Source organism: Mustela putorius, unplaced genomic scaffold, assembly GCF_011764305.1.
Source record: "Mustela putorius furo isolate JIRA1106 unplaced genomic scaffold, ASM1176430v1.1 tig00003988_pilon_pilon_pilon, whole genome shotgun sequence".
Classification (NCBI taxonomy): domain Eukaryota; kingdom Metazoa; phylum Chordata; class Mammalia; order Carnivora; family Mustelidae; genus Mustela; species Mustela putorius.
Window position 1 is genome coordinate 17,712,804 of NW_025422127.1, and position 23,261 is coordinate 17,736,064.

Genomic DNA, 23,261 nt, shown 5'->3' on the forward strand with positions numbered 1-23,261 from the left:
TAGCAATGGCTGGAGACAGCTTTGGTCATCACACCCTTGGGAGGTGGTGTGTTCTGACATCTAATGGGAAGAGGCCAGATATATTGCCAAATATCCCACAATACACAGGCCAGCCCTCCACATAAAGAGTTATCCAGACCCAAATGTCAACACTGATGAGCCTGAAAAGCACTGGCCTAGAAGTTAGATCAAACTCTCCCTAATCTCTCACCAACAGGTCAACCAATCCACCAAATATTCTGACCGTGGCTTGATTTGGATGGGGTGCATGTAGAACACAGACTAGTGAGCTCATGAATCTTCATGTCTCTTGCCAAGGTAAGACATCTTTACCAATAGAAGTGTAATACATGAAGGACCAATTGAGAACTGCCATGGTGAACAGACAGCTCTTGGCATGCTGCCTACAGAAAGGGAACCGCGGGAAGATGTTCAGATGCTGAGTGAGGAGCTTGTTCCAATGGCCCACACTGAGCAGAGGTACCATAAGTCATTGCATGAGACTTCTGGACTTTTCATCTTATGGTACAACTCCATTTACAAGCTGACCCTGTTCACCCTTGGCAATGCCCCTCAAAGAGAACCTACACATATCCACCCCCCCCAAACCATCCACACTTGTCTTGGGTGTCAATCCTACTATCAGGCCGAAGTAGGAATTTAAGGAGACCAAAAAAATGCATTTGATTAAGTCCTCCTTTCTCTCCCTTTCTCCAGCTGGATACAGTAGCCTGCTGATAGCTGGAATAGCCCTGTGACACATGATGGGCAGACCTCTCACTAAACCCAGGGAAAAACTAGACTTGAAGACACATGTGGAAAAACTCACCTTTTTTTTCTTTTTTCCCACTTACCCAAAACATCCTATCTACGAGCTCTAAAAGCTCCCTGTCCTGGCATCCCTTTCCAAAGCTACGTCTACACATGCTCAGGAGACTTCTTGAAATAATTTCTGTGCCTAAATCAAATTTTATCTAACAGGGCAAAACCAAAACTGCTTGCCCAGAATGATATGCACATTTAGCCCAAAGACTTAAAAATCAAGTCATTTTACATGTGAGTTGAGACCAAAGTAGCCCAAACTTGGATAGGTAAGAACTTCCATGTTTCTCTCTGATGTCACAGGTGACTCTGCTCAAACTCTCAGTACAAAAGGAGGCATAAGATCACGTCTCTTTTCCCTCATACCTTAACTCCACCCAGGGCCAGGCAGGTGTTTTCCTATGGGGACAATGAATGACAATTATAATAAACATGTCAGGCAGCTCAAACATCATGAGGCCTTTTTAAAAAGGACAATCAAACGAGCCAGCAGAGACAGAGGATAAGCTGAAAGATTTATAAGTTAGAAGCAGTTACACTGGGGCCCAGAGAACAAGAAACATCCCCCCTGAACAGAATCCCATCTCCTCTAGGCTGTTGGCAGGGTACGTTCCATTTGGAGGGACACATTCCAGTTCTGGGCTTACTCTTAATAATCAGCTTTAGGCTTGATTCTATTTGTGACGAGCAATGAGAGCTGACATGGGGAAAACGAAGAGGGAGTCCATTTTGTATTACTTATAGTTGATTCAGTGATTATTATTCTCTTCCTCAATTTCTTTTGATGACTTTCTCTCCTTACACATCAGTGATGAAACAACTTTCTCTTTAGTATCTTTTTTATTTTTTAGATTGTATTTATTTATTTAAGAGAAAGAGAAAGTGCATGCACAGGTGGGATGGGGGAGCAGGACAAGCAGACTCCATACTGAGCACAGAGCCCCATGAGGGGCCTGATCCCATAACCCTGAGATCACAGCAGCAGAAATCAAGAGTCAGACACTCAACTGAATGAGCCACGAGGTGCCCCCAACTAATATATGTCCAAAGACACATTCCTAGCCCTGGGATTACTGCCCAGGAAACTGGGGGCAGGGGGCATGTTTTTCAGAAATAATCAAATGCATACACTGATTTATACAGGGAATTCACCTTTTTTTTTTTTTTTAATCTTATTTGTGTAGCTAAACAGTGTTTTTGCCTCTTACCAAGTACTGACAGGAGAGGTTCGAGAGCAGAAGAAGGGCAGCTGTAGGGCACAGTGCATGAACAATGCTCTCATATCTTTCGTATGATTCTATCCTGACTTTGTACTGATTAGCTATGCAGCCTTGACCAAGTTTGCTTGACTTCTGTCTGCCTGTTTCCTCATCTGTAAAATGACACTTCCCTCACAAGCTCCTGTGCAGATTACATGACGGCTACACAGAAAGCTCCTGGACAGTGCCCAGGACACAGGAGGTGCTGTGTTATTACATCACGACTATGTGTCTTCCCACATTATTTTCTATGAGTTAGTATACAACAAACACTATGATGGTAAACTGGCTGGTAGTAATCACAGGGAGGAAATGACAGGAGTTAGCATACTATGAGTTTTAATTTCTATTTTTATTTGAGGAAAAGACTTCGGAGACAAGGGGGCTCCCTTGACTATAAATATAGACGACCCTTTGGCACTGTATTTCCAGCAGCATGGAGGATGGTTCCAGAGCTGGATGGTTGCCAGCTCTCAGCAGTATGGCAAAGCCCTTAAGACTTCAGCTGTTAACTCCTGCAGGCCATCAATTCCCTGTTACCATAGTTACCCCAGATATCCAGTGCCACCTACTTCTCTGAGGTTACAAAACCCTTCACTGAGATTTGGACAGCCCTGGAGCTGTCTTCCCTGCACTCTGTGTCCCCATGTTCCTAGGCTTCTCTACCAATATTAATTCCCAAGAAAGGTGAAACAGGTAAAAGACAAGCAAATAGCTGGTTTAGAGTAACTCACTTTAGACTAAACTCTAGGAGAGAATATGTACTTTTTTTTTTTTTTTAAATAAAGATTTACTTATTTGAGAGGGAACAAGAAGAAAGAGAGCAAGAAAGTGAGCATGAGCACAGCAGGGGGCAGGGGGAGAGGGAGAAAGCATCTCAAGCAGCCTCAGCGCTAAGCGCAGAGCCCAACATAGGGCTCGATCTCACAACCATGAGATCATGACATGACCTGAGCTGAAACCAATAGTTGGAAGCTTAACTAACTGAGCCGCCCAGGTGCCCTGAGAATATTTACTTCTAAAAGAAGAACCTACTAACTCAAATATGTCTCTTGTTGGTAAACTGTTTGGAGGGATTTTATAGCTGGTCCCTCTCTAATCTGATCTTTCTAGATCCTGACTTATTTCTAGAAAACAGGGAAACATGAATAAATAAGCTGTTATAATCCTATTACAGTCAATATCAGCTATTCTTTGGTTAAGGGGTTGAACTCAGTCTAAGAAACACACTGTGGGGGCGCCTGGGTGGCTCAGTGGGTTAAGCCGCTGCCTTCGGCTCGGGTCATGATCTCAGGGTCCTGGGATCGAGTCCCGCATCGGGCTCTCTGCTCAGCACGGAGCCTGCTTCCCTCTCTCTCTCTCTGCCTGCCTCTCTGCCTACTTGTGATCTCTGCCTGTCAAATAAATAAATAAAATCTTTAAAAAAAAAAAAGAAAGAAACACACTGTGGTTTAGCTTTTTGGAGACAAACTCTTCTCCCTAAGGTTGCCTAATCCCACTTTTTAGTGTCAGGTCTGATCTCTGAGCAGCTACTTAATGTCAAGAGGATTACCCTCCCTGGAATTTATTTTCATAGTATTCCTGGTTTTATTAACCTTGAAAGAACATGAGGACGGAAGGAAAACATATTTATTTAGGTCTCACCAGTGAAACAGCTCTGATTTTGTCCTATTTGTTGAGGAAACCAAAACTCATCGAGGTCCTGAATTCCTCTGGTACCTGTAGGACCTTGCCTGGTAGTGGTGGTCTTTAGTAACTGAACTCTTTTTTCAGGGAGGTGTCTTTGGTAGAGGCCCAGGAACACTAGGACACAGGGTACAGGGAAGACAGCTCTTGAACCTTAAGAGAAGCAGGTGGCCCTGGGTATAAAGTTCTTCTGGTAACAGGGTGACTTACTATGAAATAATTACGAAAGACCTATAATGTCAGGCAAGGACCTAAACAAAATAAGGCTAAACTACGAAATAAGTGATAAAATGGCAATAACCCTGATATTTTACAAAAGTACAGAATAAGGAATTCAATCACTTAATAGGCACACTTGGAACAGTTTCATGTGATTAATGCATAATCACACAAGCTGGGTAAATAAGCAAGAAGAGGTAAAGGAAACCTAAGAGGCCAATAGAAATTCTGACTCAATTGTAAGAATTTTTCTAGTAATTCTCCTAGCATGGCCCCAAGAGACTCTGTTCTGTAGCCAGGCAGAGCTGGGGCCCTAGACTCCCTTTCTGTTGAAGTATGTTCCCCAAACTCCCCCTTTCATGTCAATAAGGGCCCTCTCTGAGGGCTGGGAGTCTTCTTCACATTTTGGGAGCCCTCTGGCTACACGTGTACATATAGATTTGGAGGAAAAGAACAACATCAAAGGCAAGGTTGAGTTTAGTTAGCCTGAGTTAGGGTTTGGGTGTTGGCAGTGACTCAAACTTTTGCCCATTGTCCTTCTTGAAGGGCCACAGAACTGCCTTAGAAATATTCAAAATGTTCATTAACTACACAAAGTTATGCGGCAGTTGATCCACAGGAAGTAAAAAAGGAAATGGTGCTCACGTGGCTAGTGAAACCTGGAAGTAATTGAAGGAGAGTCACATATGCTGGAGCCCCGCCTCTCTTCTCAGGTGTATGGAAGGTATTTCTGCCCAAAAGCCTACCCCCTCCAGAATGTACATGTTGAAGAGACAAGGAGCAATTGTGAAGAAAGAGGCATCAGCAGCCAACACACAGCTGAGAATTGTGGGCAGTGATGAGAGAAAGAGAAAGAAAGAGAGAGAGAGAGAGAGAGAGGAGTTAGAGAAGAACACAGCAAAGAACACAGCAACCCTATGGCTTAACCAAGATAGGGAGCGCCAATCTGATGTCCCTCCCCCTCATTTCATTATGACGAATCTACTTGTTGGCACTTGCTGGGTGCTTGGCTGGATCGGAGTTCCAAGGTAAAGACTGGTTTTGGAATCTGGATAAGGTTCTGAAGCTTTGTGAAAGGGGATGGGATTCAGGGAGGCTTCTTCCTGACATCTATGCCTGGCTGTTACATTTAAGACAGCCCCACCTGGGCATTTTTCTTTTATTTGTACTTCAAGGGGGACACTTGTAGGACCTGGGTCCTACATGGCCTTATCTTGCCCTATTTTTCAGTATGAAAATAGAGAGTGGCCCATTTTCATTGCCTGTACTGCTTCCACGTCTACACCACAGGATTCTCCTAGGGAGTATCTCAATTACGGACATCTCCAGGGAATTTATTAAAGAGAAGCAGGGGGATGGATTTTAAGAAGTTTCAGAAAGAAACTGGGACCCAAAGGGACTCGTCCAGGGTCTTCACAATGGGTGGCACAGAATCACATTCATTGTCACTGCCTTCCTGTTAGATGCTTCAGTATCCTGTTCTAAACAATCTTGGCTTTCCTCCCCTTTTATTACTGGGGCATGGGACAGACAACAGAAGCAAAGGTCTAAAATTCTTCAATTATATATGTAGATCTAGCCTTATCGATTCTTAGTCAATTATTCACTGTCACTTATTGCATCCCCCACATCCCAGTTCTTTTCCTCTTAGCCTTTTGTAGGTACCAGGATACTGAGAGACTTATTTCAGAGACAGGGGTGCAAAAGACTATAGACTTGGGTGGGGAGTGGGAATGAGGGCTCAAATTCTCTGTTGCAGGAATGCTTTGAGGATTAAAATGGTACAAACAGTGTTCTGACAGAACTGGAAGCTATGGAAGGATACAGACCCTCCCTGACAGGGGAATCTGATAATCTAGATATCAAGAGAACCCAGCACTCGGTTTCTCTATTCTGTGGGTAAGCCTGAGAACCCAGAGTCCTAAGTGGGCTGCTTCTGAGTAGAGGAGGCTCCGCAGCCTTTTTAACAATAGATACCCAATTTCCTAGAGTCAGTTGGTGTGGAGTGCTCCCCTACCTGGTGCCCTTTTTTGGCCCAATGTGGCAACAAAGCTGGGCTGTGCCACTGTGGCTGGCGTGCCAACACGACACAAGAAGCTACCACTGCTAAGGTCAGAGCAATGTGTGGGAGAAGGCAACAGGCTCATCTCTCCTGGCTTGAGGGTGAGTGGCTAAGCAGAACTGGATATCCTAGCTCAGTGTGCAGGTGACAGCAGAGACAGCATGAGAGGGACATCAGTTGGAGAGAACAGAAAACCTTCAGTGTCACCAGGAGTGAGGTCACTGTGCCTTAGGCAAAAGCCTTAAAGCAGAGGAGAGACACATAACTGCTCCCAGTTCCCCAAGTGGCCTGCCAGAGGCAGGAACAGGAAGGGCAAGCTTCTGGTTCCGTGTCCCCATGGCAGACATGGGCTCCACGTGAATTTCTATCCCTCCACCTGCTCTAGCCCTCAAGTCCCTCATGCTGCCTGCCTGCCTATGGGGCACAGGTGGCACCTTTTCGGTCTCTTCTACCTGCAGCTGCTACAGAACAAAATGTCTTCCACCATGCCAACCCCCATGGACAGAGGCCCTTCTGTTAACGACCATCTGTATTTTAGGTGTAAACACCCCATTCCCCCATTTTTACTACATCCACACTCTCTCCTGACTCTACCTCAGAAGCGACAGTCCTTAGACACAATGGCCTTCAGGCCCACTCTTGAGATCTGCCTAAGCTAACCCCTTTCCCACCCTCCAAACAGGAGAAAGGGAAGGAAAAGAAAAACTCAGAAACCCGAAGATTGTTTGGAATTTATTCTCTTAAATAAGAATGGTAACATTTGTTAAAAAAAATTAAAAGCACAACACCTTAGTTTCACAGTAATGGCAAAAACAAAGTTACACAATTAAATTAAAAAACTCACAAAGAAACACACCAAAAACTCACAGCACAGATTAAAAACAAGGGCAAACGTAAAGGCTACAGGGAAGGCCAGAAGCAGACAGGTGATGTGTTCCTTGGCACAGTGCATCCTCCCTCGCTATGGCCTCTTTGTACCATGGCCGTGGGAACCTGGCTGGCTGCCACCCCCCACCTCTATCCTGACCTCCACCCTCAAGCTGAATGGCCCAGAAAAAGGGAAGCCCTTAATCCACTGGGCGGGCATTCCAGGCCATGCTGAGGCCCATTTAGGAGGGACTAAGAACGATCCACTTCCCTACAGAGACACACCAAACACCAAGAGACAGAAGGAAGCTGCAGTAACTAAGCCAGGGGAACTGATAGAGAAGCCTGGAAGCAAAACGGGAGTGGCAGGGGGTCTGCCTCTCTGTGGTAGTCCATGAGCAACAGAACCCCTGCTTTCCTAGTCTGCTCGTAAGTCAACTTTCTGAGGTTGGGGCCGGGTACTGCTCCTTTTCTGAGATACCCATGCCCTGTCCCCAAAGTCTCCACCTCCACACATGTGCTGGCCTGCTCTGTTCCCTCCAAACCCTGACCTGACTCTAAGCCAGGCCAGTGGCATGATTCCCCATTGTAAAAGCTCCCTTGGTTTCCAGAACCCAGGAAAAAGAAGCTTCAGAAACAGCTTCATTAGTATGGTTATAATTATTTAGGCCATGATAGATAAATATCTACTTGTCTTATGAAATTATACCTATATAAATATACATGTGTATATGTATAAATATTTGCACATTACCATCAAACTATGACTCTTGGGGGAGGGCTGGGGAGTTACGCTGGACTGCACAATTCTCTTTGCTCTACTGAGAGGTTTTCCAGAAATGCCTATAAGCGAAGAGGGCTTGGGAAGCAGTGAGACTCTCTAACTTCGTCCTGACAGGCAGGAACCCCAGGATTGCATGACATTCCTTGTATCGCATGGCTATTCTGGTCCATTTAGCACCCAAACTATAGAACTTAAAAGTGATCATACAAGGGCTGTCTAGGGACAGGGAGCAGATGCTTGCCTCTTGTTAATTATTAGGCAGCTTTTCAAGTTAAGATCGTCCTTTCCATCCCACTCTCTAACCTGTACTACAAGAAAAGCTTTCTTCTCTTCCCTTATGATTCCCCATAATCTTTATGTTTCATTTTTTATTATTCTCTATATGAAATGTAAAGGGGATTCTGCAATTGAGGGTCTTATGTCCAAGGAGAAAATATATAATTTGGGATTTTTTTTTCTCTACCTGTTGTTTTCCCAACTTTACTTAAAGTCAGAGTAGGTACCAGGAGGCCAGGGTAGAAAATCTGTGCCAGGTCCATTAATTTATAGTAGTTAAGTATAAGAATCTTGGAAAAAAAGCATTTACAGATTTGGGGAACAGAAAGGAGGGTTTCTATATTAAAAGCACATTATATACAACAGTACTGTAAACCATGTCCTCCTCCAAACACTAAATTAGCAGCAGTTACAGATTAGGTTATCAGAGAGAGACAACACTGCAAAGCAGGCTGGAATAGGTTCTTTCAACTTGTGAGTTGTCTGGGATTTTTTGGCAACAGCAGTAATTTTGGCATAAGGGGACAAGCACATAAGGGAAAAGAGGGCATTGCCACAAATACAGAGGTGGCCCAGAGATAATGCACAGTAGGCTTAAGTGCCAGCTTTGGCCATAGCTTTTCCAGCTCTGCCTTCTGGAGGATATGCATCTAGGAGGATGGCCTATTTATACACAGTGAAATCAAGTTCATTCATTCGCAGCTTCTTCTTGTCTATAGTACAGGAGAGGAGATGTACCATGGATCTGGGTTAATGACTTATCAAGGACATATTCTGAAACCCTGAAATACCTGAGTTTTTCTGAAGCTTTTCAAAAGGAAATCCCAAATCAATCAAAGGTTTAGTGTGGGATTTAGAGAAAGACATCCCTATCAAAAGAAAAAAAGAAACCTACTTCATGCCAACTATAAAATACCACCCATAATTCTGTTCCTTTTCTATAGAGGCTAGCAAGAATTAGATACCTCATAGGGGAAGTGCTGGGGCTTTGGAGCACGTTCAGACTCAGCACTGTCATTTCCAAAAGTCCCCAGAGGCAGATACGAACTGAACCCCATTAACCCTCAGCTGCCTTCAAGTGGGAGGACAGTGCGTGCCTCATTCATGTTAGGGTTCGAGCAGGGTTTCCTTTGGGATGCACAACTTGAACCCCTTGTGCTAGAACAGGCAAGTCACCTTCAGAATCATGAACCATAGGGGCTGAGACATCCTCAGGGACTTGATTCTTTCTTGGTTGAGTCTTTAATGACACTGTCAGACTCTTACCTTCTCTCCTTGCTTTACAGAATATTCTTCTCTATAGCAACTCTAAATCCATTACGCTTTCAAACTAGACAGTAAGAATGGCAAACTGAACCACATGGGAAAGTGAACAAACTTGGCATGCTCAGAAACAACCTGAACTTCATTGTGTTTAGATTTTTTAAAAAAGAATGTTCTGTACTTGATACCCAAAAGGAAAGTTTCATTTCTCTGAGTTGTTTTACTGAGTAGCCAAGTTCCTTGGGAAATCCATCTCTGCTGGAACAAGGCCCAGATTGATGAGAGGGTGTTCTCACCTGGTCAAATGCACATTCTAGACCCCACAGTTGAAGACTCTGTCTCCGCTACCAGTACTTCCCCCTGGTGCTCTGAGAGTGTCAATTGCAAAAGGCTGCCAGCATTTCATGGAAAAGACAGATTGTAAAGGGCTTTGAAGCTATACATTTCAAAGTCATTTGTGGCTTAAACATTGCTATAAAATGTTGGTCCAAATTGCAGGGCACTTAAAAAGCTTCCCCGGAAAAAAAAAAAAAAAAAAAAGCTTCCCCGGATTTTAAAAAGGGCACACATGGGAGCAGAAGCTGAATTCACCTAGCTCAGCTGGGGTTTGCTGGGTCTTACCCTCCAAATCACTGCCCTCCCTGGGCACATTCTCCCTTTCTCTAATTCTTAAGCACAGGGAGGGAAGCAACTCTGAAAACCTGTCATCTGAAAGTGGAGTGGATCATTCTCTTTTCCCATTATGGAAATTTCACTGCCAACTCCTGCTCCACAGGTTCTAGCATTAGAAATTGGGATGATCTTTAGTTTTTATATGGTAATTTTCAAGTTTGTAAATGGCTGCTTGAGCTCTATCTGTTGTGAAAGACACAGAAGGTGTGAGAAGCAGAAACATGGCCCACTGACTTCCTCTCTCACCTACACGAAGACCCTGGATTGTATACAGTCTGTGGCTTCACTGGGGGGTACTGGGACCAGTTCCAGCAGTTTGTGGAACTGGGGACATATCTCATGGGCTGGCTTGACATGGAGCAGAGAGAGAGGCAATTTTAAGGGAAAAACTACAATTCTTCACAATAAGCCTAATGTCCATGAGCCCATGAGCTGAAAACCAGAATAAACGTTTTCAGAGGTAGGGATAGTGTCATTCACTTCCTGACACAAGGAAATGATTAGGGGAAATTGAACAAATTAGGGTTTGGTCCTCATTACAAGTTCAAATGCCCCAAAGTGATTAGGACAGGGCATGGCCTATAGTGGTTACACATCAAATAGAAGTATAGTGTCAGCTTATGTAGATACCCAAATAGGGGACAGGATGCAAGAATTTCAAGTTTAGGTGAACATAAATCTAGATCATGTGGCCTTATTACAATTCCATGCTGTCCAAGGAGTCCAAAATAAGAAGGCCCTGAGACTCTGGCAAGCAGCCTGTTCTGAATTCCTGTCTATCTGGGCAGGGCCTGGACCAACCACCTCAGTGTTAAGATACACTTAAGAGGTGTGGGCAGCCTCCCAAGCTCTGGCAACAATACTCTGAGGTTGTGAACAGACATTCCTGAAGTTCAGGTGATCCCGCTTACCAGATGGCGCCCCTACTGGCTCACGGCCTGCAAGTGAAACTCCCCTCTGATTTGTACCAGCACCTCTGACAGGCCATAGAGAAAGGGGACTCCGAATGCAAGCAGCTGGCACATGAAAAAGGAGTCCAAAGGGTTTTGGGCCACTTGATGCCCAATCGAAGAAATGTTGCTTTGGAGGTGCTGGCTCATCCCCTTGGCCTTGTCACAGAGGCCGAGAGAGTGACGCACCACCCAGCCAAACAAGGAAGTGAGGCTACCTGGAGTTCTCTCAGCAGGGCTGGCGATGGTGCTGGCCCGTCCACTTGTGTCCACAGTGGGGCCATCCTGTAGGGCTTCTCTGGCTTCCTAGGAAAGTCCACGAGAAGAAGAAGAGTGACTGACCGAAGCACTCAAATCTCAGAAGACAATGGCCCCTGCCTGGCTAGTTCGCTGCTCTCACCAGTCAATCCAGACCATATTTCTCACAGTCTTTCTTTAAAAACCCAGGACATAATTCATGGAGAAATCACCAGGAGTCAAAATCTAGGTCCATCTTGGAATAAGTTTCCCTTCCCCACAGGTCCCTCTGCAGTCAACAAAAGCCCCTCCAGGACGGGTTAGTCAGCCTGCATGCTGACAAGGGAACATCTTGTTATGAAGGGAATAGCCGGTTCACTTGGACAATGACAAGTGGAGGAGCTATTCTCGGTAAAAAAAAAAAAAAAGAGAGAAAAAAGTAAGAAGGATAAAGGAACTTAGATAAGTAATTCACAGAATAAAGAAAGTGAAAGGAATTGACCAGCAGAGCAGATTATTTACAGCCAAGTTCCTTTGCAGGGTGTCCTTCTCTCAGAAGGAGGCTTTTTACAATGACTGAAGTCTTCTTTTCTTTTTTTTTTTCAAAGGTTTTATGTATTTGACAGAGAGAGAGATCACAAGTAGGCAGAGAGGCAGGCAGAGAGAGAGAGGAGGAAGCAGGCTCCCTGCTGAGCAGAGAGCCCGATGCGGGACTCGATCCCAGGACCCTGAGATCATGACCTGAGCTGAAGGCAGCGGCTTAACCCACTGAGCCACCCAGGCGCCCTGAAGTTTTCTTTTATAGAGTGTAAAAAGGAGGGCCTAACACAATCTCTCAAATAAATCCAACTCAGGTGGTGGATGGAACATCACCTTAGTGAAATGCAGTATCAAGATTATACTTGAAAAGTGGGTTTCCTCCCCAATTGGACTGTGACCGTCTCTCAGGCCCTTCCCATTCACAAGAAGGGCAAGTTAGTGGCCGTTTCGCAGGCCCAGCTAACCACACCCTCACCTGTCACCATGCTAAAATGCACCTGCTGCTTTTCCCCCACCTACTGATGGATCACCATTACCTTTCCAGAGAGAGGAGCCACTGCCGGTCTCTTCCTCTGTGCGGAGCCGGAGAGTCGATAACAGTAGTGTGGTTTGCAGTAGAATTTACCTGTAGGCAGCAAGACACAGGGGGAAAAGGAAGTGAGCGAGACTCTTAATTCTGAACTTGATTCCTTTGTCTCAGCACACTCCTGTCTATCTCCTCTAGCCACAGGTTACTGTCACCACTGCCCAGGCTTCTTGTCCAGGGAGGCCAAACCCTCCCCATAAACTTTGATTTCAGCCCTCCTCTCCCCTTTGCCTGAAGGGGGAGGGGATTTCTTTTGGATATGTGAAGGCCATTGAGCTATCACCCAATCAGCGTCCAGAGGAAAGATGTGAAGCTTGCATGGCAGGGCCAGTGAACAAAGTGGCAGTGTGTGCAGAACAAAGATGTGGTCACATGGAAAGCTGGGAGTAGCATTTCTGGGGAAACCAAGAATGAACATAAGCGCAGGGTGGAGGCGTGAAGGCTGCAGGGGGTGGGGCAGCATGGAGCACTGGCTCTGACAGGACCCCCTCTGCTGCAACCATCCACAAGCCAGCCTTATGACCCCATAGTGGGTCACAACCAGCATTAAAAAACAATACCAAACCAAACCAAACAATCCTGCGATGGACTACGAATAGAATGAAGCAGTAACAGGCAGTCAAGTGCACAGCAGCCTAATCAGAGTTAAGTATCAGTCCCGACAGCTTTTAGTTGTGTCTATATGTGTTTACTAAGCCCTAATGAAACATGCATTTTCTTTTGCAGGTGTGGTCTAAAGTTTGAAAAACAATGATCTTGGCTTTTCCCATGACACCGGTAGTGGGAGTCAGTCACAAAGGGTAATTTTTTTCCTGGCTCTTTCCTTACTCCCACTTTAAAGAGCCAAGGCTTATGAAAATTAAAGGATAGACCCTACTATAGAAACTGTTGAAACAGAAGTAATCCCATTTATCCTTTTCATTTGCAGAGGTTACTCCTTTGACAAATGAACTTTCTTGTTCTCAAAGTTAAAATAAGAGAAACTAACCAGAAAATCAGGAAAAAAGATTGATGGAAACTAAGGGCTGGCTTTTTGAAAAGATAAGCAAAATTCACAAGACTTTACTATACTAATTCAGAAAACAGAAGACTCAAAAAAGTAAAATCAGCAATGAAAGAGGAGGCATTACAACTGATACCACAGAAATACAAAGGATTGTGAGAAGCTACTATGTATAATTATACACCAAAAGCTGGATAACCTATAAGAAATGAACAGAGTTCTAAAAACATATAACATACCAAGACAAAATCATGAAGACAGAGAAGATCTGAATAGACCAATACTGAGTGAGGAGAGTGAATCAGTAATCAAAATCCTTCCCAAACAGAAAAGTTCAGGACCAGATGGCTTCACTGGTGAATTCCACCAAATATTTAAAGAACAATTAACAGCAATCTTTCTCAAACTCTTCCAAAATATCAAACAGGAAGGAATACTCCCAAACTTATTTTACAATGAAAGCATTACCCTGATACCACAATAGATAAGGACACAACAAGAAAATCACAGACAAATATCCCTGATGAACACAGATGCAAAAATTCTCAACAAAATACTAGCAAACCCAGTTCGACAGCACAGTAAAACAATCACTCACCACAACAAAGTGGGATTTATCCCTGGAATACAAGGACGTTTGAATACACACAGATCAGTAAACGAGATATACCACATGAACAGAATGAAAGATAAAAACCATGTGATCTCAACAGATGCAGAAAAAGCATTTGACAAAGTGTAACACCTTTTCATGATAAAAACACTCAATAGACTGGGTTACAGAAGTAACACACACCTCAGTACAATAAAGACCATATACAACAAACCCATAGCCAACATCATTCTCAAAGCTGAAGGGCTGAAAACCTTTCCTCTCAGATTTGGAACACAAGGATGCCCATTCTCACCACTCCTATTCAACAAAGTGCTAAAAGTCCTAGCCGGAGTAATCATGTAAGAGAAAGAAATAAAAGGCATCCAAATAAGAAAGGAAAGAATAAAACTGTCTTTGTTTGAGGATGATATGATCTTGTATGTAGAAAATCCTAGCCTAGACCCCAGCAAAATACCACCAGAACTAATCAATAACTCAGTAAAATTGCAGGATAAAAAATCAACACAAAGAAAGCAATTGTTTCTACACATTAACAACCAAATATCTGAAAAAGTAAAGAGAACAATCTTTTTCACACTAGCATCAAAAAAATAAAATACTTAGGAATAAATGTAATCAAGGAAGTAAAAGATCAACACACTGAAAACTACAAGACCTTGATAAGAGAGACTGAAGAGGACACAAACAAATGGAAAAATATCCATGTTTGTGGACTGGATGAATTAATATTAAAATGTCCATAATACCCCAAACCATCTAGAGATTCAATGCAATTTCCATCAAAATTCCAAGGCCATTTTTCACAGAGGTAGAAAAAAATCTTAAAATTTATATGGAGCTACAAAAGACCCTCAACAGCTAAGGCAATATTGAGAACAAAGCCAGAAGCATCATAATTCTTGATTTCAAACTCTATCACAAAGCTATAGTAATCAACATGTTTTTATTGGCATAAAAACAGACACACAGACCAATGGAACATGCAGAAATAAACCCCAGTTTGAGAAAAGAGCCAAGCATACTTGATGGGACAAGGATGGTCTCTTCTATAAATGGTGTTGGGAAAACTGGACAACCACATGCAGAAGAATGTAAGTGTATCTCTATATTATACCGCTTACAAAAATGAACTTGAAATGGATTAAAGATTTAAGTGTAAGGCCTGAAACCACAAAACCACAAGAAAACAGGGGAAAAGAAACTTGACACTGGTTTCAGGAGTGATTTCTTAGATATGACAGCAAAAGCACAAGCAATAGAAGTAAAATCTCTACAAGTGGGACTACATCAAAATAAAAAGCTTCTGCACAGTTAAGGAAACAATCAACAAAATGAAAAGGCAGTATTTCTCCTTACAGAATGAGAGAAAATTCAAATCATATATCCAACAAGTGGTTAATATCCAAATATATAAAGAACTCCTACGACTCAACAACAAAAAAACTAACAACCTGATTTTAAAAAATGGGCAGAATTGAAGAGATAGCTTTCCAAAAAAGGCTTGCAAATGTCCAACAGGTAGATTAAAAGGTGCTCAACATCACTAGTCATTAGGGAAATGCAAATCAAAACCACAGGATATCCCCTCAAACCAGTCATAATGGCCATCATTAAAAAGAGAAGAGTTAAGTGTTAGTGAAGGTGTGGAGAAAAGGGAATCTTCATGAACTTCTGGTGGGAATGTAAACTGGTGCGGCCCTTACAGACGGCAGTATGGAAGTTCCTCAATAAATGAAAAAAGGGGAAGGACATAAAAGTCAAAAGAAATCTACTTCTGGGTAGATAAAGAAACTGAAAATCAGAATCTTATTGAGCTATCTGCACTCTGATGTTCATTACAGCATTACAACGGCCAAAATATGGAAATAAACTTAAGTGTCTGTCAATGAGTGAATGGATAACAAAGATGTGGTACATGGACACAAAAGAATATTATCCAGCTATGAGAAAGAAGGAAATCCTGCCATTTTTAATAACTTGGATAGACCCTGAAGGCACTATGCTGAGTGAAGTCAGACAGTGAAAGACAAACACTGTGTGACCTCACTTAAATGAAGAATCTAAAGAAGACAAACTCCGAGAAACAGAGAGCAGAACGGAGGATGCCAGGGGTTAAGGGGTGGGGAATATGATGAGATACTGGTCAAAGAGTAGAAACTTCCAGTTATAAGATTAATAAGCTCAGGGATCCAATGCACAGCATAGTGGTTATAGTTAATCATACAGTATTATATACTTGAATGTTGCTAAGGAAATGGACCTTAAAAGTTCTCACCATAGGGGCACATGAGTGGCTCAGTCACTTGGGCATCTAACTCTTGGTTTTGGCTTGGGTTGTGATCTCAGGGTTAGATCGAGCCCTGTGCTAGGCTCTATGCTCAGAGGAGCATGGTGGTGGGGGGGTGGTTAGAGGGAGTGGAGTGTCTGCTTGAGATTCTCTCTCTCCCTCCTCCACTGACCTATGGGTACGTGTGTGTACATGCATGCTTGTTTGCTTGCTCTTTCTCAATAAATAAATAAACAAAACAAACAAATCTTTTAAAAAAGCGAAGATTGTCACCACAAAAAAGAATTAGGAACTATGTGATACAATGCAGATGGTACCTAATACTATGATGGTAATAATTTTACAGTTTAAAAAAGTATAAATCAACACACTGTATACCTCAGACTTAAATACTGTTATGTGTCAACTATAGCTCAATAAATCTAGGGAAAAAAGGGGGAGGACATAAAAGTCAAAAGAAATAAAGGTGAGATGGCCTTTCTTTTCCAGAGCTGGTGCTCTGATTACTGTATCATTCCTCTTTTCCTTCAAAGTAACTGACTTCTGTCTTCTTTTACCTGTACCCTGCCTCCCAACACTGATTAAATATTTTAGAAAAATGTAGTTTATGGATTTCATAATTTCAAATAATATTCATTATATAGCATGCTTTCTGAAATAGAATTTCCTATCAGCTCTTGGCACACAACCAGAACTCAGAGACACTACATCTATTGTCAGGAACACTGATGGCCAAAGGACCATCAGTCTCACTACTGATTTCTCTACAAGGGTTGTTGAATTATGAGTTATTTTTTTCAGCTTAGACAAAAATCTCTTATAATCTGTAATAAACCATTTCACTTTTGTGAATTTTAAGAAAGATTTTAATTTTTATAAGTTTTTATTAGAATTTTTAAGAGAGAGAGCTTAAGTAAGGAGAGTGGCAGAGGGAGAAGGAAAAGCAGGCTCTCCAGTGAGTAGGGAGCCTGATGCTGGGCATGATCCCAGGACACTGGGATCATGACCTAAGCCTAAAGCAGATGCTTAACTGACTGAGCCACCCAGGCACCCCTCCCTTTTGTGAATTTTGGGGAAGATAAAATTTAGTAAGGGCAAGACAGAATTTATTAGTGCTTGGATCACAGACTACTTTTTTGTCTGTTTTGTCTTTCTTTTTAAAATTTTACTTATTTGAGAGAGAGACAGAGCATGAGAGAGAGAACATGAGTAGGGCAAGGGGCAGAGGGAGAAGCAAACTCCCTGCCAAGCAGGGAGCCCGATGAGGGATTTAATCCCAGGACTCCAGGGTCATGATTTTAGCTGAAGGCAGATGCTCAACTAACTGACTGAGCCACCCAGGCGCCTGTACCTTATTCTTTTTAAAGAATGCTCCTGGGGTGCCTGGGTGGCATAGTCTTGTTTTATTACAGTATCAGATAACTACAGTTATAGTTACTTTCATTCCTTTCTTCTATTTTTTTTTCCTGCATTAGTTTGCTTTCTTCTACTAAAGTAGAATCCTAGGTTTTATTTTATTATATTTTTTTAAGATTTTATTTATTATTTGACAGAGAGAGACACACAAGAGAGGGAACACAAGCTGGTGGAGTGTGAGAGGGAGAAGCAGGCTTTCTGCTGAGCAGGGAGCCCAATGCAGGGCTCAATCCCAGGACCCTGGGATCATGACCCAAAGATCATGAGCCGAAGGCAGACGCCCAATGACTGAACCACCCAGGTGCCCCAGAATCCTAGGTTTTAAAATACAACTCAATAGGCTGAACTCCAGGGAGTCCTCACTGAATTCTGCTAGAGTATCCTAAATTAATAAAGAAAAGACGTTTAGGTTTCAAAGCAAGTCCCAAACCTAACCAAAAGCTAATTTTCAGGAAAAGTCCAGAAAATTGTTTTCTCTAAAAAGGTAGTATCATGTGATGGAAGGAACATGAGCACTGAAGTCAGATCTCAGTTTAAATACTGTCTCAACCACTCAATAGCCATGTGAACTATTTAGCATTTTGAAACATGTCTCTTCACGTAGAATATGAAGATAATACTCATAGGATGAGATAAGTAAATGAGAAATCATATTATGTGCAGGTACTCAATATCTCCTCAAACCCTTTCTGAAGCTCAATTTCATGGTACTTTTTGCTTCTTTGATTAATAACAAAAAGAGCTAATTTTATCTAATATTTACCGTGTGCCAGATAATATCATAACTATTGCAACATCTGCCAACACATTTAGTCCTCAGAACACAATAAGGTAGATATTGTTACTCTCCACCTTTTTCCAGGTGAGGCACAGAAGGGTTAAGCAACCTGCCCCAAGTGCCCCCACTCTGAACTTCACAGAAGATTTGAACCTGGGAAGCCTGGCTCCAAAATCTGTACATTTAGTCACTACTCTATGATGTCCGTCTCTATCAGTGAATACAGCCACACTAATGTTATAAACTAACCGCAAATTATGGTTGATTCTGCCAAACCATTGATTTTAGATGGTCTAAATAAATTAAATCTTGGTAATTAAATATGGGCGTGACTGGAAAAAGAAATTAGAGGAAACAAATGGCTAAAGGGCAAGATTAAGGCATAATGGGCCATGACTCATTCATTCAACAGCTCACTGAATGCCATCATAGGACTGGTACTAATCTAAACACCGAGAATGTTCAGTCAAGAAGAAAGACTAGTCTCTGCTCAAAAGAGCTGAAAATGTGTAAATAAGCACCAGGTAGTGATGAGTACCACAGATTGGGAGGTCTGCAAATGCCTCTCTGGGGAGGGACTATGTAAGCGAAGCTGTGAAGGACAAGAAGCCCATCCTGTGAAGATTAGGAGGAAGTGCATTCCAGGAGAAGAGACAGCTAGAGCAAAGTTCCAAGGTAGCAGCAGCCTAATCAGGTTTATGAAATGGAAAGAAACCAATGTGGCAGGAGTAGAGCGAGCTAGGGGATAGCTGGTAGCAGAGAGGAAATGTAGGCTGGGGTAGACAAGCAAAGCTCTCAGCCTAAACGGATTCTATTTGGACTACAGCAGATGGTAAGGGTATAAAGCAGGAGGCTGGAAAGATCTGATTTATATCTTTTAAGATCCCTCAGTTGCTTTGTGGAAGCAGGCCATAGCAGGCAATGGTGGAGGCAGGGAGACCAGTAGTCCCGGAGGAAGATGCAAAGGGTGATCAGGGCAGTTGGTACTGAAGAGACAGAGAGCAGTGGACTATTTCAGGCTTGTCGCTACCGATGCTGGCCCTTCTCGGACCACCTTAGCAGATAGTGGGTTTTCTCTCCTTGAGATGGAAGTTTAAGACCTGAAACACTGTCTGATTTAGAGTCATTGTCTTAAGACTTGGAGGCAGTTGGAAATAAACTAGTATTTGGCAAGAGAAAGAGGAGCTTAGTTTTAGGGCAGACTGCATCCTTTTAAAAGAGCTGAAATGATTCTCAATTTGCCAGTGTGGAGCTGACACAGGCACAGAGTCACTAATTCCAGAACATCTGACCTGGAGGGATCCCAGAGGTCATTTAGTGTAAACCAGCACTTACTAGTTTTGGGTGAACTTGAACAAGGAACTTATGACTTCTCCAAATTTGCTTTCTGGATTTGTAAAATTGCAAATGTAACTAGTTACTATATAGGGTTACTGTGATACTGTATAGGGTTGTTGTGAGGATGGAAGGACATGGTATGTGTTAGAGGGCCCACCACAGTGCCTGGGTTACTTCTTTTCTCCTATAAATGACCTATGACTTCCCCGTCTTTTTCTTATCTGAGGCACTTCAGTTAGATTTCTGAGTCACACAGTAATGCAGATAAAGAACAGACTAAAATTTCAGGATCCCTAAAATTCCATTCTTTTCTCTAGTTCACCTGTCCTCTGTGGAGGGGCTGGGGTTAGAATTTGGGGAATTGGTTTAGATCTGTTGTCCTCCCCGCCAGTGTGAACAATGCACTCAACCAACCTGGCCTGCCTCATCTGCTCCCAATGTCACGCTCATTCCCATCTGTGCTCCTGTTATTCTGTCGTTCTCTTGTCTGGCATGCCCTCTCTTCCTCCACTGAGACATTTTATATTTACTTATTGTCTCTCAGAGTCTAGCCTAAGGTCAGTTCAGTCATTCCTAAAAACTGGGAAGCTTCAGTGATTTCTTCTTCCTTTGAACTTCTGCAAAGTTAGAATCTGTATTTTGTCTCTGAGCCCTTAATTATATACTCTTCATCATTTGTTGTTGCTCCTTGTGCCCTTGTCTTATCAGGCCCATCAGAATGTAAGCTCCTTGGGGAACATTTTACCTTTTGTCTGCATCCTCAAGAGAATGTGGCAGAGATGAGTACACAATCAATGGGGATCTATTGGCTGGACCTTGAAGAATCTTCTTTCCAGACAGACTTCAGTAAAAGGCTAACTAAAATAACCTGAGCATTAAGGACAGTTAAAAGACACTGGTGGGCTCCACCTGCCAACCCCTATCCTTGGAGGTCAAAGGCATTACCGAAAGAGCACATATGTGTGTGGAATGGTGCCAGAGAAAATCTGATACCTAAGGATATACTTTTGTTATTTAGGTAACTGTCTGAACTCTTCCCTCACAAGGTGGTGCTTTTTACTAATGTTACAAAAGGCAGGTATCATCATGGAAAGAGTTGGCTTTTCTCAGTTCATCACTTTGGCTCCTTTACTGCTCCTTCTGACAGAGCTACCTATTTATCCATTATTAGCAGAGCCTGGATGACTGAGGTGACTCATAGGTGACTCCCTCTCCTATGTGACACCATCTTACTATCTCCTCAGTCAAAAATTACCTACCAACGTAGTAATGGATGTACAATACTGTAATTTATAAGACACACGTATCAGAAAACCAAATATATTTCTCATATATTTGGTTCCTGACTCAGTTCCAAATACTTGAAATTTCCTAGATAAAGGCATCTTTTGCTGTAATAATTAAGGTGACCTTTAGACCCCACCCAAGGGCAGGGGTTGGTTGCCAGAAGGACGAACCGTGGGATTAGAGGGTACCCCAACTCTCCAGGGGAGAAGACTGGAGTTTGAATCAAACAATGCCCAATAATTTAGTCAAACATGACTGCAATGAAACCTCTGTAAAAACCCAAGAGGATGGGGTTCAGAGAATTTCTGGGTTGGTGAACACGCTGAGCTGCAGGGAGAGTAGTGCGTCCCTGGAAAGGTGCCCCATGAAAGCTCTATGCCCTTTTTCCAAACCTTGCCCTATGTATCTTTCCATGTGGCTATTGATTTATAGCTTTTATCATAGTCTTTAGCAAACTGGTAAACCTAAGTGTTTTCCTGAGTTCTGTGAGCCGCTCTAGCAAATGAAAAGAACCTAGGGAAGAGGTCACTGGAACCTCCAATCTGCAGTTGATGGGTCAGAAGCACAAGTAACAGCCTGGGGCTTGTGACTGGTGTCTTTTTTTTTTTTTTTTTTAAAGATTCTATTTATTTATTTGATAGAGAGAGATCACAAGTAGGCAGAGAGGCAGGCAGAGAGAGAGAGAGGAGAAAGCAGACTCCCCGCCGAGCAGAGAGCCCGATGCGGGACTCGATCCCAGGACCCTGAGATCATGACCTGAGCCGAAGGCAGCGGCTTAACCCACTGAGCCACCCAGGCGCCCCTTGTGACTGGTGTCTTAAGTGGGGAGTGAGGTGCAGTCTTCCAGGCCTGCTTAACCTGTGGAATGCGATACTATCGCTGGGCAGAGTTGATAGGGTCAGAATTGAGCTGAACTTTCATACACTCTGTTGGTGTCAGAGAATTGCCTGGTGTTATGGGGCTTGGGGGGTAGGGGACTCCCCCCACTCCTAGATTGGAATCGGGTCAGAGATTCCAAAAAGGAGTCATATAATGCCACCTCTGTGAGGACTCCTGTTAATCTAGGTGTTTTCATTACTTTTGAATCAGTAAGACTGCCTCTCATGAAGTTCCTTCAGCACTCCACAGGCATGAGTACAGTAATCATCAATGTCTTTGGTGACCAGTTCAATTAATCTTAAAGAGTTTTCAAATGACAGGCATGCCAGTCTGCCTCTATCTGTCTGTCAGGCTTTGTCATCCATTTGCATAATTCCCCACTTTCTGCTCCATTAAGGTCTTTCATTATAAAAACAATACATGCCACAAAAGGCGAGGGCTTGAACACTCTGGTAAATTAGATTTAGATCCTGTTCAACAAGCTCTCAATTCATCAGAGATACACTGATGCTAGAGAGCGACATCCTTCAGAAGCAAAGTGTGAGAATCCAGGTGGCATGAGATCCAGGCTGTCACTGATCTGTGACAAGAGATAGGACTCTGACAGATCTGTGATTTCCCCTTCCCTAAAGTAAAGACAAGAAAAGCCTTATCCTCTAAAGAAGATGTGGTATATACACACAATGGAATACTATGCAGCCATCAAAAGAAATGAAATCTTGCCATTTGCGACGACGTGGATGGAACTAGAGCGTATCATGCTTAGCGAAATAAATCAAGTGGAGAAAGATAACTATCATATGATCTCCCTGATATGAGGAAGTGGTGATGCAACATGGGGGCTTAAGGGGGTAGGAGAAGAATAAATGAAATAAGATGGGATTGGAAGGGAGACAAACCACAAGTGACTCTTAATCTCACAAAACAGAGGGTTGCTGGGGGGAGGGGGGGTTGGGAGAAGGCGGGGTGGGGTTATGGACATTGGGGAGGGTATGTGCTTTGCTGAGTGCTGTGAAGTGTGTAAACCTGGCGATTCACAGACCTGTACCCCTGGGGTTAAAAATATATGTTTATAAAGTATTAAAAAAAAAAAAAAAAGCCTTATCCTCTTTGTGTCCCTTTTATTTTAAGATCCCACCCTGAAGTAAGAACAAGTGTCTATGAAGCCAGGGAAGTGATTTAGGTAAACACATGCCATTCTCATTACCACCATTGCTGAGTAATTCTATGCTACAACCTGGTGACTTTAGGGAAATATTTATAAGAAGGAGTCTCAGAGAAACAAGAAACAAAGAGTAGAGGGAGATGGATGGGAAGGGTTAAGAGAGGCAGAAAAATGTATATATATAAGAACGCAGTAAAGAGGCCCTAAGATCAGCTCACGTGGAAAATAGCGTCCCTAGGCCCAGTTTCTAAGTATGGCCTCAAGTGCAA

At 42.9% G+C, this 23,261-nt stretch overlaps 1 protein-coding gene across 18 annotated transcripts in view; it reads right to left on the reverse strand.

Annotated features, from left to right (window-relative positions):
- Positions 1-23,261, reverse strand: part of MICAL3 (microtubule associated monooxygenase, calponin and LIM domain containing 3) — a 215,417-nt gene that overhangs the window by 62,279 nt on the left and 129,877 nt on the right. For all 18 annotated transcript variants that reach the window (XM_013046424.2, XM_045071701.1, XM_045071703.1 and 15 more), the window contains 2 exons: positions 12,174-12,262; positions 11,079-11,166 (listed from right to left, as the gene is read on the reverse strand). In XM_013046424.2, the coding sequence (XP_012901878.1) occupies positions 11,079-11,166; positions 12,174-12,262 (177 nt within the window). The remainder of the gene's footprint in view (positions 1-11,078; positions 11,167-12,173; positions 12,263-23,261) is intronic.